General features: G+C 36.8%; 1 protein-coding gene across 1 annotated transcript in view; it reads left to right on the top strand.

Moving 5' to 3' along the window:
• Positions 1-18025, top strand: part of ATLIG4 (DNA ligase IV) — a 35641-nt gene extending 17616 nt beyond the window's left edge. The window contains exons 12-27 of the mRNA XM_039121180.3: positions 1622-1697; positions 4145-4269; positions 4358-4392; positions 4643-4701; positions 7075-7158; positions 9969-10061; positions 10143-10191; positions 10401-10488; positions 11189-11392; positions 11628-11753; positions 11827-11926; positions 12016-12121; positions 14491-14621; positions 14740-14901; positions 15327-15482; positions 17066-18025. Coding sequence (XP_038977108.3) covers positions 1622-1697; positions 4145-4269; positions 4358-4392; positions 4643-4701; positions 7075-7158; positions 9969-10061; positions 10143-10191; positions 10401-10488; positions 11189-11392; positions 11628-11753; positions 11827-11926; positions 12016-12121; positions 14491-14621; positions 14740-14901; positions 15327-15482; positions 17066-17792 — 2321 coding nt within the window. The 3' untranslated portion in view covers positions 17793-18025. The remainder of the gene's footprint in view (positions 1-1621; positions 1698-4144; positions 4270-4357; positions 4393-4642; positions 4702-7074; positions 7159-9968; positions 10062-10142; positions 10192-10400; positions 10489-11188; positions 11393-11627; positions 11754-11826; positions 11927-12015; positions 12122-14490; positions 14622-14739; positions 14902-15326; positions 15483-17065) is intronic.
• Positions 18026-18811: the final 786 nt, after the last annotated feature.

Raw genomic sequence — 18811 nt, 5'->3', positions numbered from 1 at the left:
ATATTATGCTAATGATCCAGATATTGACGAGAAGCATCGCCACTCGACCCGATTTTAAATATCCGAGAGTGCTTTAAATGTATGTAATTGATTGTATCTTAATTTAAAAATATTTTATATTCTTCATCTCATTATTTGAATCATTTGGAAGTAATAAGTTGCATCATCTAGTTTTAACCTTAAACCTAAACATAAAAACATCAAAAAAAATTCAAAAGTGAAAGAACTCCAAAAAAAAAAAAGACGATGGGATCGAAATCAGGCCGAATGTGCCATATCGGTACGGTATCGGTTCGGCATCGATACCGTACCGTTACCGGAGCCGACCGGTACGTCGGTACGATCGGTACCGCGAACCTTGCTTGAGTCTATGTTTATTTTATGTTTTTCATGGTGATATTCAAGTATTCAATAAATTTTTGTGAACGTGAATTGGTGATGAATGAATTAAACCTTTACTGTACCCTTTGTTCATTGCGATAGTTTATATCAGATCGGTGGAACTGTCTCGAACCGGGCTGTTCCAGCCGTTCTGAGCCATACCGTCGGCTCACCGGTACGGTTATGGCAATGCAATCAAAATCCGTTGCCGGAGCCGGAGAAGGAGAAGGAAAGAGAGAGCGAGTGGGGGAGGGAGGAAGAGGGAGAGGGCGGAAGGCCGGCGGAGGGTGGCAGATGCTGATGGAGGGCCAGCGGAGGCAAGCGCGTCTGCCACCCTCTGCTGGCCTCCCTCCCTCTCTCCCCCTTCTCTCTCTCTCTCTCTCTCTTCCTCTCTTCCACAGTCTGCATGCCGTCTTCTCCGTCGGTACAGGTCCGGCACGGCCCGTACTGACTCATGCCACCGGAGAACCGGTACGGTACCCGGTATCGGTTCTGCCGACCTTGGTTTATATTATGTAAGCATTTCTTTTTTTCATTCTCGTCTTTTAGAATTTGATTGGTTATGAAAACTTCTAAATGTAACATCTAAAATATTAGAAACGAAAAATATCATTTTGAATTGTATAGTCCACCATCCAGACAAGAGAAGTATCAATACCTAGCTCTGCTAAACAAGTTCAATCATATTGTATGATTCAGCAACATAGCTTTAAAGAAGCAACCGAGTCTTATTACAAACAATATACCAAGAGATCACTTTTGGGAAAAGAACATCATCTATGGCATTGATATCACATTTCAAATTTATGAAGCTTATTTCCCAATGGGAGAAGACCATGACCGTATTTTCTTACACATATATTCTTCCTTATACATTCAATGATATTCAACTGTGAACCTGCTTAATTTTGTTGTGTTTCATAGATCACTACAATAGCTATTAAAGAATTTCTTATACTGATGTTTCTCTAATGAATTATTCAAATTATTTCCTTTCAATATCTTCTTTGTTCTTAACACTTGTTCTTATCATCGCAACAAGTGGAATGACAACTTGATTGGAGCCATATTAAGTTGGAGGATTTGCATGAGATGTAACTGGCATATTTTGCATTACCTATATTCTGTGCATTCTTGCATTTAGTAGAATTTAATATGCTTTTATGTGCTTATTTTCTGTCACCTATTTATTTGATGTTAGAGGAAAAAACTTGACTTGATATTTATCTTGAATTTTCAGGCGAACCATGTTGGTCCATTGTTGCTTATACTGTGGAAGATGTGGAGAGATTTTTCAAAGAAACTATTGAGAACAGGTCAGAAATATGAGTATGCTAGTTTATCCTTTCTGTTATTCATCTTATTTATTTATATTACTCTTTCAAGCAAATAATTGTTCAGTTAGCTGGTTCAAAGTATATCTAGCCTTTTCATGGTTTTCTTGTCCTTTTTTTCTGCGAAGAATATATGTCTACAAAAGCATTGACTTATAGGCTGAATGTGATGCTGTGTGTCCAGAAACATTTAGCCCCAAAATATTAAGGATATGGCAAGAATCATGAAAGAAAACTAGTATTAGTTGCAAGGGTGTATTTATCATTAGTGGTTTTAGGATGGATTCAAAAGTCTAACCAAATTATGGATAGGTGTGTTGTCATTTAGCATGGACTTCTTTAATCAGTTCTATCCTTCAGAATAAATCCGAAGTTTTGTTCTTTTTAATAACTGCATAGTCTCTTATAGTTGGAGTTTATTTATTTGTTAATCAAAATAGCTGGTTATTTCTTGGGAAAGCCTAAAATCATAACATTTCTTTCTGAAGTTGAGAACTAGATCTCTCTCTCTCTCTCTCTCTCTCTCTCTCTCTCTCTCTCTCTCTTTCTGACACGTGATTGTATACACATAGGTGTACCCGTTCTAATATAAAGCTTAAAAAAATAACTTGATCATTTAATTAACTAGACATTTTATTTGTACCTCATCATTATGCATCATTCAGATTAGGTGAATTCTCATGTGCCCAAATGAGTGATTCCATAGGCTTACTGATGTGGAATCTTGTACTCTTATTAAAAAAAATGAGAAATCAAGAAGGAACAATCTTACCTTACTGGGATTTAACCAGTCATGTGCGGTACTGATATTGCACATGTATTGGCACCTGTAATGATGCTTGAAGTTTTTTTTTTTTTCAGGTATCTTGATTCTGTAGTAAACAATCCAAAAACCTGCATGTAAAATGTAAAAAATTCGATACATTATATTCCTTTAATAAATACCTCTAGCACATTGGATCCGCTACTACAAATCTAGGACCATCACATGTGTTCAGGAAATTCAAGGAATGCATTTCTGAGAAATGCGGCCTTGATTTAGAATTCCTATGATATTTTTTAATAGAATTGATTGCATCTACACCGCTTGCTTCTTTATGGGACAACGGACAAGTATGTTATTCAAACATACATATATGTTGTCCCATGAGTCTTGACCATTTTTATAATATTATAGATATTGCTACTAAACTTGGCTTTGATTATTAAGACAAATGCAAATCATGCTCGTACATGCACATTAAATTCCTGAAGGTGTATAACATCACAAATACCTTCTCTTGTAAACCTAGAATTGACTTAATTTGTCCTTCCTATTTCCTTCTTGTCAAGGACTATGTAATTAATTACACTTGGTGATTAAATCATCATCCCTTTTCAGTTTTTGCAGATATATTTTTATTCACAGATCAGAAACATGTAATCGTTAAAATCAATGACCATCATTGGCATTTATGAACCTTAGCAGAGTATGTGAGAATTTTGTTAAATTAGTAACTTGCTTTGAGTCAGTGGACATTGTATCTCTACACCCTATTCTGTGGTCTGTTTCAGACAATTTCAAACTCATAGGAAGGGCAAAAAAAGATGCATGAGAAAAAAAATTGTATAAGGATTGTATTTAGGTTTTATTATTATGTTAAAATGATATTTGCAACACAATTAGTTGGGCCAACATAGTGAAGTTTTTCTTCGGGAGTGCTATATGATTATAGAAGGGTGATAATAATCTATGGTCTGAAATTTTGGTTTGGTGGATTTTGAATGAACGCTAGAAGAGTGCAATGAGTATCTAAAACATAAGGTGAATATAGGATGGCAGGAGGGATGAAGTTTGAGATCTGTGCACCCAAGAATGCTGAGGAACCAAGACTGCTATTGAGGCAACTCAGTCTTACAATTTTTATTTTTTTGATCAGATTTTGTTATTTTGCCACTCAAATTTTGAAGCTAGCCTGGACTGATCTCTAGCACCAAAGTTTGTTCTGATAATCCTTTTGAAATCTTATTGCTATTCTAAAGGTTGCGGGCACCAGTCATCTGGACTTCCAATTTTCCCCTGGGCTCCAGGAGTACGCTTGGGCAGATGCTAAAAAAGAAAGCTTATATCTATGCTTGTGACTTTTACTTTTGATGTTTGGTAAAAAGGCCTACATGGACCATAATGAAAGTCATGAAAATTTATGGGAAGGAACTTGCATTCCGTGGAGGATATGGTCCCCGACCAATCTGATTGCAAGTAGATAGGCTATGGTCAATAGTTTGGATGCCACATTTTCATGAACATTTGACAGCTATTGATGATTTGCTCTTGCATACTTGTACATTGTGTTCTGCTAAAATCATAAATGTCGAGTTATTAAATGCTAGTCATTCTTCTATCTTAATTATATGCAGTGAACTTAATTTTTTCCTTAGATATTTTTCAGAGATGAGGGAATTGTGTTGAAGGACCTTGGTTCCAAATGGGAACCTGGTGATCGAAGTGGAAAGTGGTTGAAATTGAAACCTGATTACATACATGCTGGTGCTGATCTGGATGTGCTTATTATAGGTTTGTTTTTTGTAAGTTTGTTTTATTGGTTCCCGTTCTAGAGTTCATTGATCATATTAAATTGATGATGATGGATTTTTGACTATAGGAGGATATTTTGGTTCTGGCCGTCGTGGAGGAGAGGTGTGCTTCATGTTTTCATCATAATACCCTCTTAAAACGCAGTTCTGATGTATTAACCCTGTAGTTCTTATGTGGCCACCTAGGAGTGACCCTATGCTGCAAGAGGGCAGGTAGCTGCATATGGACTGTTCCTAGATGGCTCTATGAGAGCTAAATATTAGTTGACTTTGTAGATGTGTGTAATGTGTGTAAATATCAACTTCCATTTGCAATTGTTCTTTTCATCCCTTCTTTTCCTGCTTCATTGCAGGTAGCTCAGTTTTTGATGGGTCTTGCAGTGCATTCAGATTCTACTAGCTGTCCAAAACGGTGAATAAAATTTTTGAATTTTTCCTTTCAAATTACTGTATTTTGACTCAGATTTTGTAGTATTATGGGTAACTGTTATGATTGTGCATTTTCCTGATCAAGGCCATCATGCTGCTTCTGTAGATAAGTTACGAAAGATTTTGATCATGAGATATGGCTAGTGAGGCTTGGCATGAGTTTGTTATATTGAGATGGTGGTCTTTGATTAGGGTATGTTAAAGAGAGTTCACATCATCTATACTATTAGATTAGAAGGCCATTGCATTAATTATTTCTTTACCAGTGGTGTCCAAATGCATTATTTCAGATTGCAGTTTTTCCATTTTAGTTGGTTGTTGTGGCCTATTGCATTCTTTGCAATGATTTTACTATTGTTTGTATGCTATTTTTACCATACACATTGTGACACTAGGTTTTCCAACGTGCTATAGTTGTGCATGTTGTGTAGGTTGTATAAATGGCATGCATCTATATCAAAGATATTGTAGTCTCTGAAAAATACTCTGCAATATGGTGGTACCATGTGGTCAAACTTTAGATTTAGTATGATCCTGTTTGTACTGCATTTCTCTCTCTTAGAGGTATGGTTTCTCACATGGCCTCAAATGCCAGTGGGATGTCCCACAGGACACTGGGACAAGGTACCGTCCCAAGTGTTGGGGCAGGACCATCCCGCCATTGTCCCATCTCGATCGGCATGTCTTGGGACATCCCTAGTCCCAAGTGTTGGGACAGGGCGGGAAGGCGGTGCATCCCATTCCATGGGCAAACTGGGACAGCCCCGTCCCATGAGATTTAAAAGCTTGGTTTTTTTCTCAATTTGACCCCTTAGACTCTCTAGCTTACAAGAGAAAATGGTGAGATTGGAAATTTTTAGGTGAAGAAAATACAGAATGAAGCTAGATTTAAAAGGTTAAGAAAGGATTTTGGGTTTTTCTCTCTGCCCTGTCTCTTGGAATGGGGGTTCTGGATTGTCTGAAAATGTAGTAAATCCATCCAGTTGGTTTTTGTTTTTGATATTTAGCGACTTGACAGGTTATCTAGAAATGCCTGGAAGCATTATAATTTTCAAGTTAATTGATCTATTGTGTTATTATTATTTGTTATCATTGTAACTATGACACTCTGAAATATAGTACTACTACTTATGAACAGATAATGAGAAGAAGGAAATGATTTTTTCTTTGTATTGGACTGTTTTATCAACAAGAGCTAGTTTGTGGCTTAGATCCTTTGGGTTGTGCAAGATGTATGTACTTATGTATAAGTTGGCTTTATCAGCAAAAGCTTATATATTGAGATGGCTTTATGCTAAATGACAACTGAAGCATGCAAGTTTTTTGTTTGAATTTTCATGACACAGTTACTTGTCACTGCGAAACATGGTCTGCTGAACCGGTTCAGCATACCTTGCTAAGAAGCAATTAGTAGTATTATAAAATAAAAGAAAATGACTTATTGACTGTGTCTATTTTTAGCTGCATATTGGGAGGATGACATTTCTTGGTGTGGTACATCTTATGACTCTTACATAATATACTTAGATCCATGGAATGCCGTACCGGTCTAGACCGGTACCGGAACGGCAAAAAAACCGGTATTCCCGGTTTTTTATCCGAACCGGCCGGTACGGGCCTGTACCGGCCGGTTCGGGCCCGTACCGGCCGGTTCGGAGCCCGTACCGGCCTCGTACCGGTGCGAACCGGCCGGTTCGCACCGGTACGTTTTTTTTTTTTAGAACCACAGCACCGCGCGCTGTGGTTTTTGAAACCACCGCGTACTGTACCGGTACCGGCCGGTACCGTACCGGTCCGGCCGGCCATCGGTACGCCGACCGGTACCGGTACGGCGGACCTTGCTTAGATCTCTACATCCTTGCAATGAGGAAAGCTGTCAATTTCATCTGAAAGTATGCTTTGATTTGTAATATGCAGGATGCATCTAAACCTTTTGAAGTGGTTGGATTACTTCTATTTTGATTGTTTACAAGATTAAAGTTAACTGAAATTTGCAGGGTCAATAAGCTGACTCAGGGTCCATATTAAATTAGGGATGTTTGTACTTTGATGCCTCAGAATGCAGGTGGTAGAATATTGAATTTGGATGGATTCATTGGTGAACTATGAATAGATATTCTTCAATTGTCCTCCCATGTTGCCTTGGAGCTTGGATTTGGTCCCTTTCTTTTTCTTTCTTCTATATTCCTCTCTCTTTTTTAAGTAATATCACCATGCCTAACCACAAGTTTACGGATCATATTGCTTTTTAACACTTATCTTGATGTGGTCTAAATTAGTTTTTTATGTATCACTCTGTTTTATTTTTATTTTAAAAGTTATTTTAACAATACTTTTATTAAATAATTTTTCATAGATTTGTTTCATTCTGTCGAGTTGGTACTGGTCTCTCTGACGAGGAGCTTGATACTCTCATTACCAAATTGAAGCCCTATTTCAGGTAGTCCTATACCATCATGATGTTAAATCTCTTTTTATGTCCCTTAAATTTCTCTTTTAACTGCACTTGAACTTCACGTATTTCCTCATTGTTGTGGCATTGAACTTGTAATGCATTGAAGAGTCAATCTAAATAGGTTGGCAGCTCATCTACATGAACTCAAACATGATATAGCAGAATCAAAGACCCATAAGAACTACCAAATTTGACTGGTCTTGACTGAAATATCTCTGCTTATGACTGTCCTGGGACAAAAAGAAGTCTCTAAACATCAGATTTGAACAGAATGATGTTTACTTTCCCCTGTACAGATTGAGTAAAGTCCTGCATTTTATAAAGAATGTCAGGCACCACCGTTTTAGGGTAAAAACCACAAGTGCCACTTTTTAGGGAGAAGTAATGTATATTGTTCTGTTACTTCTGTACTGTTATTCTGTGGACTGATTAATTAAGATGGGGCCCAAAAGCATTGAAAGCCAACCATAGATAAGTCTTGTTACATTAAAATGGAAAGGGATAATGATAGACCCTTATGTCTAGCAGAGCAGTCAACTTACCTATGTTTTGGTTGACCGCCTTTTCATGGATTTATTTATTGTTTCTATTTTTCGGATATCTTTCTGAATTCTTATCTGAAAAAGAATAAAACTGCAGCATTCGATATGGTTTTTCCCAGATTTTTATTTTAGTTACTTTTTTTGTTGAAGCTGCAAGTCACAACTTTGGATCATGAGCCTGTCACCAGGACTTTGTTTGCAAATCAAGGAACATCAAGTTGTAAGTTGTTGGCCTTTTTCAAAAGCTCAACCAGATCTTGTCAGCTTGTCAGAGGCTTTGTTGATCTGACAGTCTCCTGTCCCTTCATTGTTTCCAGTTTCAACATGAGTTGGTTTGTCAGTTCCTTTATGCACTTGATGTCTTACCATGCTACTACCGTTTGCTCATGTTTAGCATCTTTTTGTATATAGATGCTAATTTGGCTGGAGATGCCATCATATCAGCAGTTGCCTTCTCCATTTTTGTGATACTTAGTGCCTCAAAACAAGGAGTTAGCCCCTGACACACATTCTCTGCCATGCTGTGCCAATGCATGTGCTATGTTGTACCAAAACTAAAAATTATTGGAGGATTTAATTTCTGTAAAAAAGAGCTTTAAAAAAAATAGAAGGTATTAAATGGGTGTTGTGTCAATCCAGTGCTGGTGCTATGACTTGCCCGGCAAGGGTGCATGCGGGGTGGCGTGAGCTGGCACCTAAAACCTTGTCTCATAACAGAAAGATATGATCCGTCATGCTAGCACCAAAGTTGAAAACCCTTAGTAGCTAAAGTGGCTTCCTAGATGATTTCCCTGATTATTAATCTTTTATTATCTGTTTGTCATACAACAACTGAGCCTCTTCTGCATTCACTATTGAGCTTTCTGGATTAACCACCAAAATTTTAACTTTGAGAGCATGTGGTGCATGTTTTGATTAATTACCATTTTGCTTTTGCCATCCATATCTTGTTAATCTTCCCTCTCTTTCACATCTATCTAGAATTTTGACAAGGTGTTACATGTCTATGGAAAGTTCCATTTTATCCCTTAAAATGCTTTAAATAGCATGGTATGAGTTTGAAATGTGTGAGAGAGATACACTAGTGCTGTATTGTTTGAGGGTAGATTATCAATTCTTGGTTCATATTTCATATATGATGCAGTTTCACATTTATCGATCTCTTTCCTTGGTCACTAATTTAAAGACTTCAATATGAAGACAGTGGGCGGTTACTTTTTATTTATATCATATTAGAAATAAGAGAAAGGAATAGTGTATTTCTCTATGATGGGTGGTTCCATGAGGTGGATGCCCAGTTGAATTTTGATGCCTATATGGTAATCTTATAAGATTGTTGCTGTTTGTTTTCTTTTTTTCCTAAGCCTGACCTAGTTTCTAATCCATTTTAGGGACCACAATCTATCTTTTGGAGATATGATGAGATTTGTATCACGTTACACAATTCGTAATACTTGGAATATATTTACTGGGAGATGGTGATGGAATGATTACTGGAAACTGATAGGAAATTGAGTGTAAAATGACATGGAAATCAATTGGAGGGGTTAAAGGGGCCATTTCATGTTATACAAAGTAGTGCATTCTTTTTAATGGTCATGTTATTGGCCTCCTTTTGAAGAAAAAAAATAGTGGGATTTAGATATATTTGTTTGTGAGATGTGCTGATTTAGATACACATTTTCTGTATCTATTTGATTGTTATATTCCCCTGCATTATGTCATTCCAAGTGTTATAATCTATTAGTTATCGGTATGATATATCCATAGCTAAAGAATCGAAAACATAAAAATAAACGTTGAAATATTGTTTAGGTTTCTTTTTTTCATTTTTAACATGTCCAAATTCATTTATTCCTTAGTTTTAAAAAATGAAATTATAGTTTGTGAAAAGTCATTGTCAACCCTAGACTTTTCCACAAGCTACTGAAAATTTTAGTTCATAAAGCTACATATAGGGATATTTAATTTTGTTATGGGAATTTTGATTTTTTTTCCACGTTGGTAGTCTGTCTTGGGAAAGTCTCACACAGGTAAGACACTAATGGTTAACATTCTGCAAGATAAAAATAGGCTTCTCTACTGGTAAACATAGACTTTCAACTTTCATAAATACTTGGACACCTTTTTGTTTTAAGTGATTATATTAAAATTTCTTTTGGTGTTACTTTTTCTCTCCTCTCTAAATTTAACTCTGAAGGTGGGAAACTTTGATTAATAAAACTATTGTTTAATTTCAAATTGTGTTTCCAGGAAGAATGAATATCCAAAAAAAGTGCCATCCTTTTATGAAGTAACAAATAATTCAAAGGAGAGGCCAGATGTTTGGATTGACAGCCCTGACAAGTTAGCAGCCTTTTTTTCTCTTTCATTTTCATTTAAGTGTATCTATGATCTTGCAATTCTTTGCTCACTTTTTAACCGCAGATCGGTCATACTTTCAATAACTAGCGATATCCGAACAATAAAGTCTGAGGTACTTCCATATTTCTGGTGATGATTGCACTGCTTGTTTAGACTATAGTTCTTGTGATGATTGTATACTTATTTCTTTAATGCTGTTGTATTTGTTATAATACCTGATCTTGCAAAGCATGTTTTTCCTTGACCGTATGGTGCTGTTATCTTTTATCTATTATTTCTGGTTGTTTAAATGTATTTAACACCAATTTTAAACATTCCAAGGTATTTGCTGCGCCATACAGTTTGAGATTTCCACGTATTCATCGAGTGAGATATGACAAGCCATGGCATGAGTGCCTTGATGTTCAGTGTAAGCATTCCTTGATTTTTAATCAACTATGAGGCCTTCTGATGCATGCGACTGCTGTTTTACTCTTGTAGATGGTAAACTCTGAATACAGTTCCAACCTCCATATGGATCATGGTGCTTATTTTCAAACTGAATAATAAGAGAGATGTGGAAATTTCAATAAATCATTACATTATACTGTACCTGATTTCATGTAATTTAGTCTACAGCTAATCTGAATGGTATGTGAAAATGAAGATTTTCTTTTGTTAAATATTGGTATCTGTTAGTGGGCATTTCTTGTCATGATTATTTGTGCAGAGGGATGGCACAATGTTTTACATGTAGCTAATGGGAAACACTTGCAGTGCCCATGGGTTAAAGATGCATGTGCAAACTAATATAATGGTTCACACGAAGCTCCAAGAGACAATTAAAAGAAAGAAAATTGAGGCTCTGATAGATGGTGAAATATAGAAATAGAGAATTTCAAAGTGCTAGAATTTCAGGAACATGGTAAAAAATAGGAGACATGATATTATTATCATTACTTAAATGAACTACTCCTGGATTTTTGTGCACGCCCCTTTTGATTTTGTTATTTCAAATTAATTTTTGATTGCATTTCAATTTATAAAAAGCAGCTGCAATTTACATTCAAGCAGGTGCAAGATACTTTTTTTGAAATTGTGTTTTTGAGTATTTCTATTTATGATCTCAGCATTCGTGGACTTGGTACATTCAAGCAATGGCAATACACAGAGGGGAACAGATCATGGAGGTCTACAAAATCATGGATCAAAACATGTAAAGTCCACAAAGAAGGGAGAGAAGAAAAATGTTTCCATTGTCCCTGCTCATTTGATCCATACCGACATCTCTGGTGTTAAGGAGGAGACACTTATATTTGCAAATATGATGTTTTGTATCCTCTAATTGATTTCATTTATGCACCTCCTTTTTCTTTTTGAGCATGTTTTTCAAATTCATCTGCATATTGATATGGGGGATGTTACCTGCTTTACTGTTGGCTGGTTCTGTCAGTCTGATCTGAGTGAATTAATCATGTTGTGTAGAGACAAGTTTTGGCCTATCCAGTTTCTAGTTCTTCCAATATTTAATTAGATTGAAAATTGTTTAAACCTCCTTGACTTTGTTAGATTTTATCAATGTTCCTCCATCCTCTTCTGTAGACTACTTTCATAAAATTGTGGTTGAGAATGGGGGAACTTTCTCAATGAATCTCAATGACTCGGTTACTCACTGCATTGCAGCTGAGAGAAAAGGTACTTCCTTTTGTTTTTCATTGGGTACTAGGTATTACTTTGCTTGACTAAAATTGTGTGATGAGCTTGGCAGGGATCAAGTATCAAGCCGCTATGCGCCACAGAGATATCATTCACTATTCTTGGGTCTTGGATTGTTGCAAACAAAAGCGTCTTCTACTTTTCCATCCTAAGTTAGTCTTAACTGCATTATGTACTTGTATTATCTGTTTAGATTGTTTTAGTTTGTAAGCATAAATGCTAATGCTTTTGCCCCTGGAAGGTACTACTTATTTCTTGCAGATTCTTCGAAGAGAAAGTTTCAAGAGGAGATCGACACATTCTCTGATTATTATTACTGCGATATAGATATTGCAGACATTAAACAGGTATGCTTTTAAAAAGTACCATTATTGCCAGCTCAATTTTTGCCTCTTAGCGAGTTCTCTTTATACAATGAATATGCCTATTGAATAAACTTAAAAATTCAAAATTATGTGTCCATCAACCCATAGGCAAAATTTCATGATTTGGTCATCGAACACCATGGTATGCTTCAAAATGCAAACAGCTGATGCCGTCAGAGCGGCATAATGAAGCAGTGTTACCTGCCAAGTGTCTCAAGTGTGTGTCAAACACAGCAGCCCCCAAAAATCCAGGCATGCTGACATAGCATACACACACATATAACATATATACATGATACAAACATATAGACATGTATACACATATGCATACATATATACATACATGTGTATGTATGTTTGTGTGTATATGCATGCATGCATGTTCACGTGTGTTTCAGTACATACACAGAAAAGAGGAACTAGAAAGGGGAAGAGAGTTTATATGTGTTGTTTCACAAACAAATTAATAGAATAACCATGAGTTTGCTAGTTGTTTGAGTCATTTGTTCGGTTCATTTAAGATTATTTAAGATGTGTTGGGATACTTAAATTGATAATCAATTGTGGTAGCTTTATTTTTAAACATTATGACACTTAAGGTGTCTGTATAATTGTGATAACTTTAAATTAAAAACATAAGGACACTTCATAATTTTGATGGGGACACTTTTGTTGAAGTGTCAATATGGCCTTGATAACTTCATATTGAAACACTAAGGACACTTAAAAATATCTAGCACTTGAGACTAAGAGTCTCCAAATGATTCTCCCCCCCAAAAATTGCCTAGTTTCAGCACTTTTGCTAATGTCAATAGGACACCTCTTTTCAAGAGGGGGGAATAAAAAGAAGTGTCCTGTTGACATTTGCAGAAACGTTGTGTCATGTCATGCCATATCCAAGTATCTGGAAGTGCCAATACTCCTAGAAATTTTAAAAATAATCATCCAGGTAAGTGTGGAATAAATTAGTGGGACCTAGTTTGTGGCACGAAGAGAAGTCTACTTAAAAATGTATATCCTCTCTCATTCATAACTATGGGCCATTGCTTGTTGTCATTTATAAGAATTTTATATGACCAAAGCCATGCTAGATTATTAGTTTTATTTAAATAGCAAGGGGTTAAATAGATCAATGTCTCATTCTATCAATGTTCTAGAAAGGCATCTACTCAATTGCAACAGTACTCACTTTTGTAGCATTGTTTGTATACTTTTGTTCCTGAGAGGTGGATCTTATATATTCTGAGCATACACCATGAGCATCTTTATAACTGTTATCAAGATTATATTCTGATTCATTGTCATGAGACTGAACCAAGGTCGGCAGAATCGTCCCGAACCGCCCGGTTTGGGGTGCCTCGAACTGTACCGGCCGTGGATCGGGACGATTCCGGCGACGAAAACAAGACCGGCATTGGAGGAGGAGAAGACGAAGAAAAAAGAGGAAAAGAGAGAGAGGGAGGAAGAGGGAGAGGAAGGTCGAGGCCGGCCGGTGGAGGCCGGGGAGCTGCCACATGGAGGAGAGAGCCGGGGAAGAGGGGCTCGCTCTGGTCTCCTGTTTCGTTCGAAATAGGGGCTTTTGCCTCCTCCATGCAGCAGCTCTCCGACCTCCGCCTCCTTCGTGTGGCGGCTTCCCGGCCCTCCGCTGACTCTCCGCCGGCCTCCCCCTTCTCTCTCTTTTCTTCTCTCATTCTCCCTCTCCCCGCCTCTTTTACTGTGTCGGTACAGGCCCAGCATGACACGATGCGGGTCCGTACTGACTCGTGCCGCCGGACAACCGGTACGGTCCCCGGTACCAGTTCTGCTGATCCTGGACTAAACCATTAATGTCCCAGTCCAGTTGATCAGTGAAGTGGTGGAAGTTGTTGCAATTTGGTGTTGCTTTTATCACAATTTGTGTTCTTTTGTTGTAAGTTAAATCATGGTGTTGCAGTGCATGATCCTTCTGTGCGTCTAATATTGAACTGCTAATCTAAGACAGTTGTTCAAAAGCAGAATGACATCTGGAAAGCTGAAAAGTTATTTCTTCATTTTACCTGTGTTTTGAAGTGAGGCTGGAAGACAATAAGCTAATTGAGGACTTAGGTGTTGATGCTGGCCACCTGCCAGCATGGCATGTTTTTTGCTGTGCCAGAACATGTACCACTACATGCCAAATGGAAAAAAAATGAAAAATTACTTAAAAAATCCTTTTAGTTAAAAATATTAAGAAATGAATTTGAGAGGTGCCATGGCAACACACGACATGTTCTAGTACAAGCCAGCAATGCACGGTACACACTGGCCAGCATGGACTGGCACAGCCAGCAGATGACACCATAGGTCTAATGTATTCTGTTTTTCATTTTCAGGTATTCAGCAATATGCATGGACCAGAATATGCAAACAACATAGATTATTATAAAAAGAAGTACTGTCCGGTGGAAGCATTGTGCTTGTTTCAGGGTTGTTGTGTTTACTTCTACAAATCAATGTCTGTTATGTAAGTTCAGTGTTCATTATCATGCTCACTTTGCGTCTACTTAATCAGAGAACAATATTGTCTAAATATTATGCTGTAATATTTACACATTTTTCAAAATGTCTTCGTTGTATCGAAGAAATACCTGTGATGAAGTAATATCAGAGCTTGCTTTAAGGAGGATGAGGCTTGAAATAACCATGCATGGTGGTGAAGTTTGCAGCGGTCTTCAATGTGCTACTCATCTGATAGTGTGTTCAACAACGAAAGAAGCCAACAACTTTGATGAAATATATAAAAGGTAAATATCGACAATTTTGTAGTGCTCATCCACAGTTCCATAGACATCATAGTACCATTTGTCTCCAATTTCTGATGGTAGTAGGTGATATCTGCTAGTACTAGTTTTGATGTTTAGAATCTGGTATGTATGAAAATTTATAAGAGGAATGCAGATTTTATGGGATAGCTGTATGCTTTACTTCATTTTATGACTTGGAGGCCCTTTTTTTCTACAATTTCAAAAACCTGTCTTTTTGTAGTTTACGCTATATGTATATGTATGTGCATGCTTGCATGCAAGCATGTCTTTTTAGGCATTGATGGAAACGTTGATGTCTCCTTATATTGTATCCTTTTTTTCCTTTTTTTTTTCCTGACATGTCAGCTAAATTAAATGATACCATGAATTTTTGAATAGTTCATGTTTTACTTCTGTTTCTGCAGTTTTCCATCTTCTCAAAGACACCTACTACATGACAGAAGGCTACATGTTGTGATGCATCAGTGGTTGGAAGATTCATTAGAAACAGGCAAGAAGTTGCATGAAGATTCTTATAACTTGAAGCCTGATACTTTAGAAGAAATTAAGATTGATGAGAGGTAATTAGTACAATGCTTTTATGGTGATTTAGAATGTATATATAAGTATTATCTACCATATATTAAGCTCTAAAGAATGAGAGTGGTGAGGTCCTTGGTAAATTGCATTAATGCGCTATCCTTAGTATAAAAATTTATCCTAATTTTGGCAAGTCTTTCATAGCCAGTTTTAACTTTGAAAACTTTTAACCTTGAAAACTTTTAACCATCTGTCAGTATCCATATTACGATAGTGACGAACTTCATACTTGCTATCTAATTAGGTTCCTTTTTGTAATCACCTATTCATAAGACAAAATAATTTTTTCTTAATCATTTTTCAGTCTTTAAAAAAAAAGTAGTTAAAAAGAATGAAGAATATCTTGAAGAAGAATCAGTACGAGACAAGCAACTTTCCCACAGGACAAGTGATAATCCCTATGACTTGCATTTGGGCATTGCCAGTACAAGCTGCCTTGTCCTGTTAAACATGAGATGTCAGATGACTTTCAATGATGATGTATTTCTTCTCGGAATCTAGAACCAGCACCACTTCCGAGACACTTTCTTATTAGAAGTGTTTCTTAAATATCCGCTTCCCCATGACTGCACCTGCGCCGCCTCCTGATTCTGGCAACTAAGGTCCAAATGTTCGTCCATGATGTTAGCAAAGATAGGATTTTCTTAGATTAATTGCATTCTCTGGTCTATATGATTTGTACAAGTAATTTACTGAGCTGTTTTGTAATATTGGAACAGATTCAATGAGGATAGTAGGGATTTGGTCTGTCCATGTCTTTATTGCTAGTTTTCATCATTGAATTTTGCTCAAATTTGATTAATATCCAGAAAAGTATCCGATTTATATCCGTATTCGAATAAAAAAATATGGAGATGTTTAATATCCAAATCGTATCCGTATCCATTTATAACAAATACGGATATGCTTAATATCCGATTCGTATCCGTATCTTTTTAGAACAAATATGGATATTAAGTTTGATATCCGTTTAATATCCGTATTCCTATCCATATTCGTTGAAAAATATGGATATATCAATATTTGATCCATATCCGACCCGTTTTCAGCCCTATTATTTTGTGCTCCCTTGATGCATGGGTAAGATACCTCTAAAATAAATAACTTTTAGTTGCTTGGATTTTATACACCATAGATCATGATCATTGATGTCAATATTCATTGGGCAAGTTCCATCATTGATTTCCACTAGAAAGTATTTGAGGTCAAGTACAGTCAAATGTATTCTAGCCTTGTATGTATGCATGGATGTGTGTGCGTGCGTGCACAATAAATGTTTTTCAATCCCTATGATTTTATACATCATAGATCATGGTCAACAATGTCGATGTTCATTTTGAGAGGTCGATCATCAATTTTCAGTAGGAAGTATTTGGGGTCAAACACACTCAAGTGCATTCTAGTCTATCTATGTATGGATGTATAAGAAAAATTGTTACTGTGCTAGAGGTAAGCGGATGTTCATTTATGCTCGTCTTTCTGCTTCCGTCAGTGAAATATATATATGCTAAGCTTTCTTGTTTCCCCTTTCTCATCTTTTTTCTTTTTCCTCTTTTTTCCCCAGCAGGCACAATCTCGTATCTCCTGTAACCACAATTAATACAGAAAAACAGAGTGTCTCTAGACTAATTATAGGTGAAAAGAGGAAAAGAGATAGGCCCACGCATGCTGATACAAGAAAGGGTAGAACAGGTCCAAGACACAAACGGACAATGCGGGCAAGGATTGGAAATAGACTTGCAAAAATAGATGCAGACGAAGCAGAGAACAGTGATTCCTCAGATGAAACTTCTATGGGGAAAACCCTGAAGTCAAGGGAAGAGTCTGAGATTGACATCACAGAAAGTGTGGGTGTCAAAAATCAAGAATCATTTTCAGATGGAAGTTGTCAAAGAGAAGCCTTAGGATCAAGGAAAGAGTCTCAAGGTGACATGGAGGAAAGTGAGGATATCAAATATCAAGCACCACATTTTAGTATTCAAGTAGCTGAGTATCCTCAAGGGTCTCAGATTGTAACTCCAGAAGATAGAACCAATGAAAGGTTTGACAATGTGCAAACTTTGAATTTTACAGAAACAGGGAATAAAGGAACTGGTGAAAAATTGGAACAAATGGTTGATCCACTGCGTGCAATATTATTGGATATGATACCAAGTCTTAGCCAGAATAATGTGGAAACTGGAAGCTCCATTCCTGACGGCAAGAAAGCACAGCCAGACCCCCACACCAACCCAGTGAAGAAGAAAGTTAGCTACAAAGACGTTGCAGGTCAACTCCTCAAAGATGGGTAATAGTTTAGAAATCAAGTGATTTAGTTTGTGTGCGCGTACATAGAGTATGACAGCTAAAGATGCGAAAGTCTGCAACTCAAGCAGTGCTCTTTTGTATATTATTACAGTCAAGTTAGCATTATAATGCTTGTCTTCGAGATGTTATGTTTCACAAAACTTTCTTGTACATGGTGAAGTACAAAAATCCTTCTTGAAGGAAGCTAATCTACTACACTTTGGATTTTATGCCGTCAGAATAATGTTGCCCCATGGCTCGAACAACTGTCATCCTTCCTTGGCATGCACTTGTGGTGGAACAATTTTTTGTCCAGGGTCCAGAGTGACCTGTAGCCAAATTTCGGTCTGTTTTTATGTGGTTTTGCTAAATGCATTGACATACCCCTTGAAATGGGAGCTGGTTAGGACAACTTGTGACAGTCGTCACAAGGCTGCTTGCAGGTGAGTATTTCTTGAATTCGGCCTGGTATGACGTGGTTTTGAGTCTATACCGTGGACTGGATCCTTATAAAAAGGAGAGGTTTTGAATGGATTTATGAAATTTGCATAGTCTTATGTTGGATTAATTTGACAAGCTCTGCTGGTCTTCATAACCTTTATCTGTCTCATAATCCTTGATGGGTGAACCGCCTGCGGCTGGATGCTTGTTTGAATGGAAAGCATAGTTCTAATATAATGGCCGTTATAACATCTCAGCCGCTCCCCGCTATGTTTTTAGGACAAATAACATAAAAAAAAGAAAAAGAATGGCCATTATTTTCCTTGATTCACTATTATAGTGGACCATTATAGCAGGAATAATGGCCATTTTTCCCTTGAACCTTATTATGAATAAAATATTTTTTTTTGAAAATTCAAATGTTATATTAAAATTCCCTCCAAAAGTGAAAAATAGAATAAGATAACAATTTTGTTTTTACGTTATTACCTGTTTTTTTTCCATTACAATGCCATTATGATAGCCATTATTCTAGTGATTGTTTTCATATTAAAAACTTTAACATTTTTTTTTTTATGGATAT

The sequence above is a fragment of the Phoenix dactylifera genome, chromosome 2 (genome assembly GCF_051530095.1).
Source record: "Phoenix dactylifera cultivar Ajwa chromosome 2, Ajwa_hap1_PhDact_Kaust_v1.1, whole genome shotgun sequence".
NCBI lineage: Eukaryota > Viridiplantae > Streptophyta > Magnoliopsida > Arecales > Arecaceae > Phoenix > Phoenix dactylifera.
Note: the sequence above shows the minus strand (reverse complement) of the source record. Positions and strands in the feature narration are given on the sequence as shown.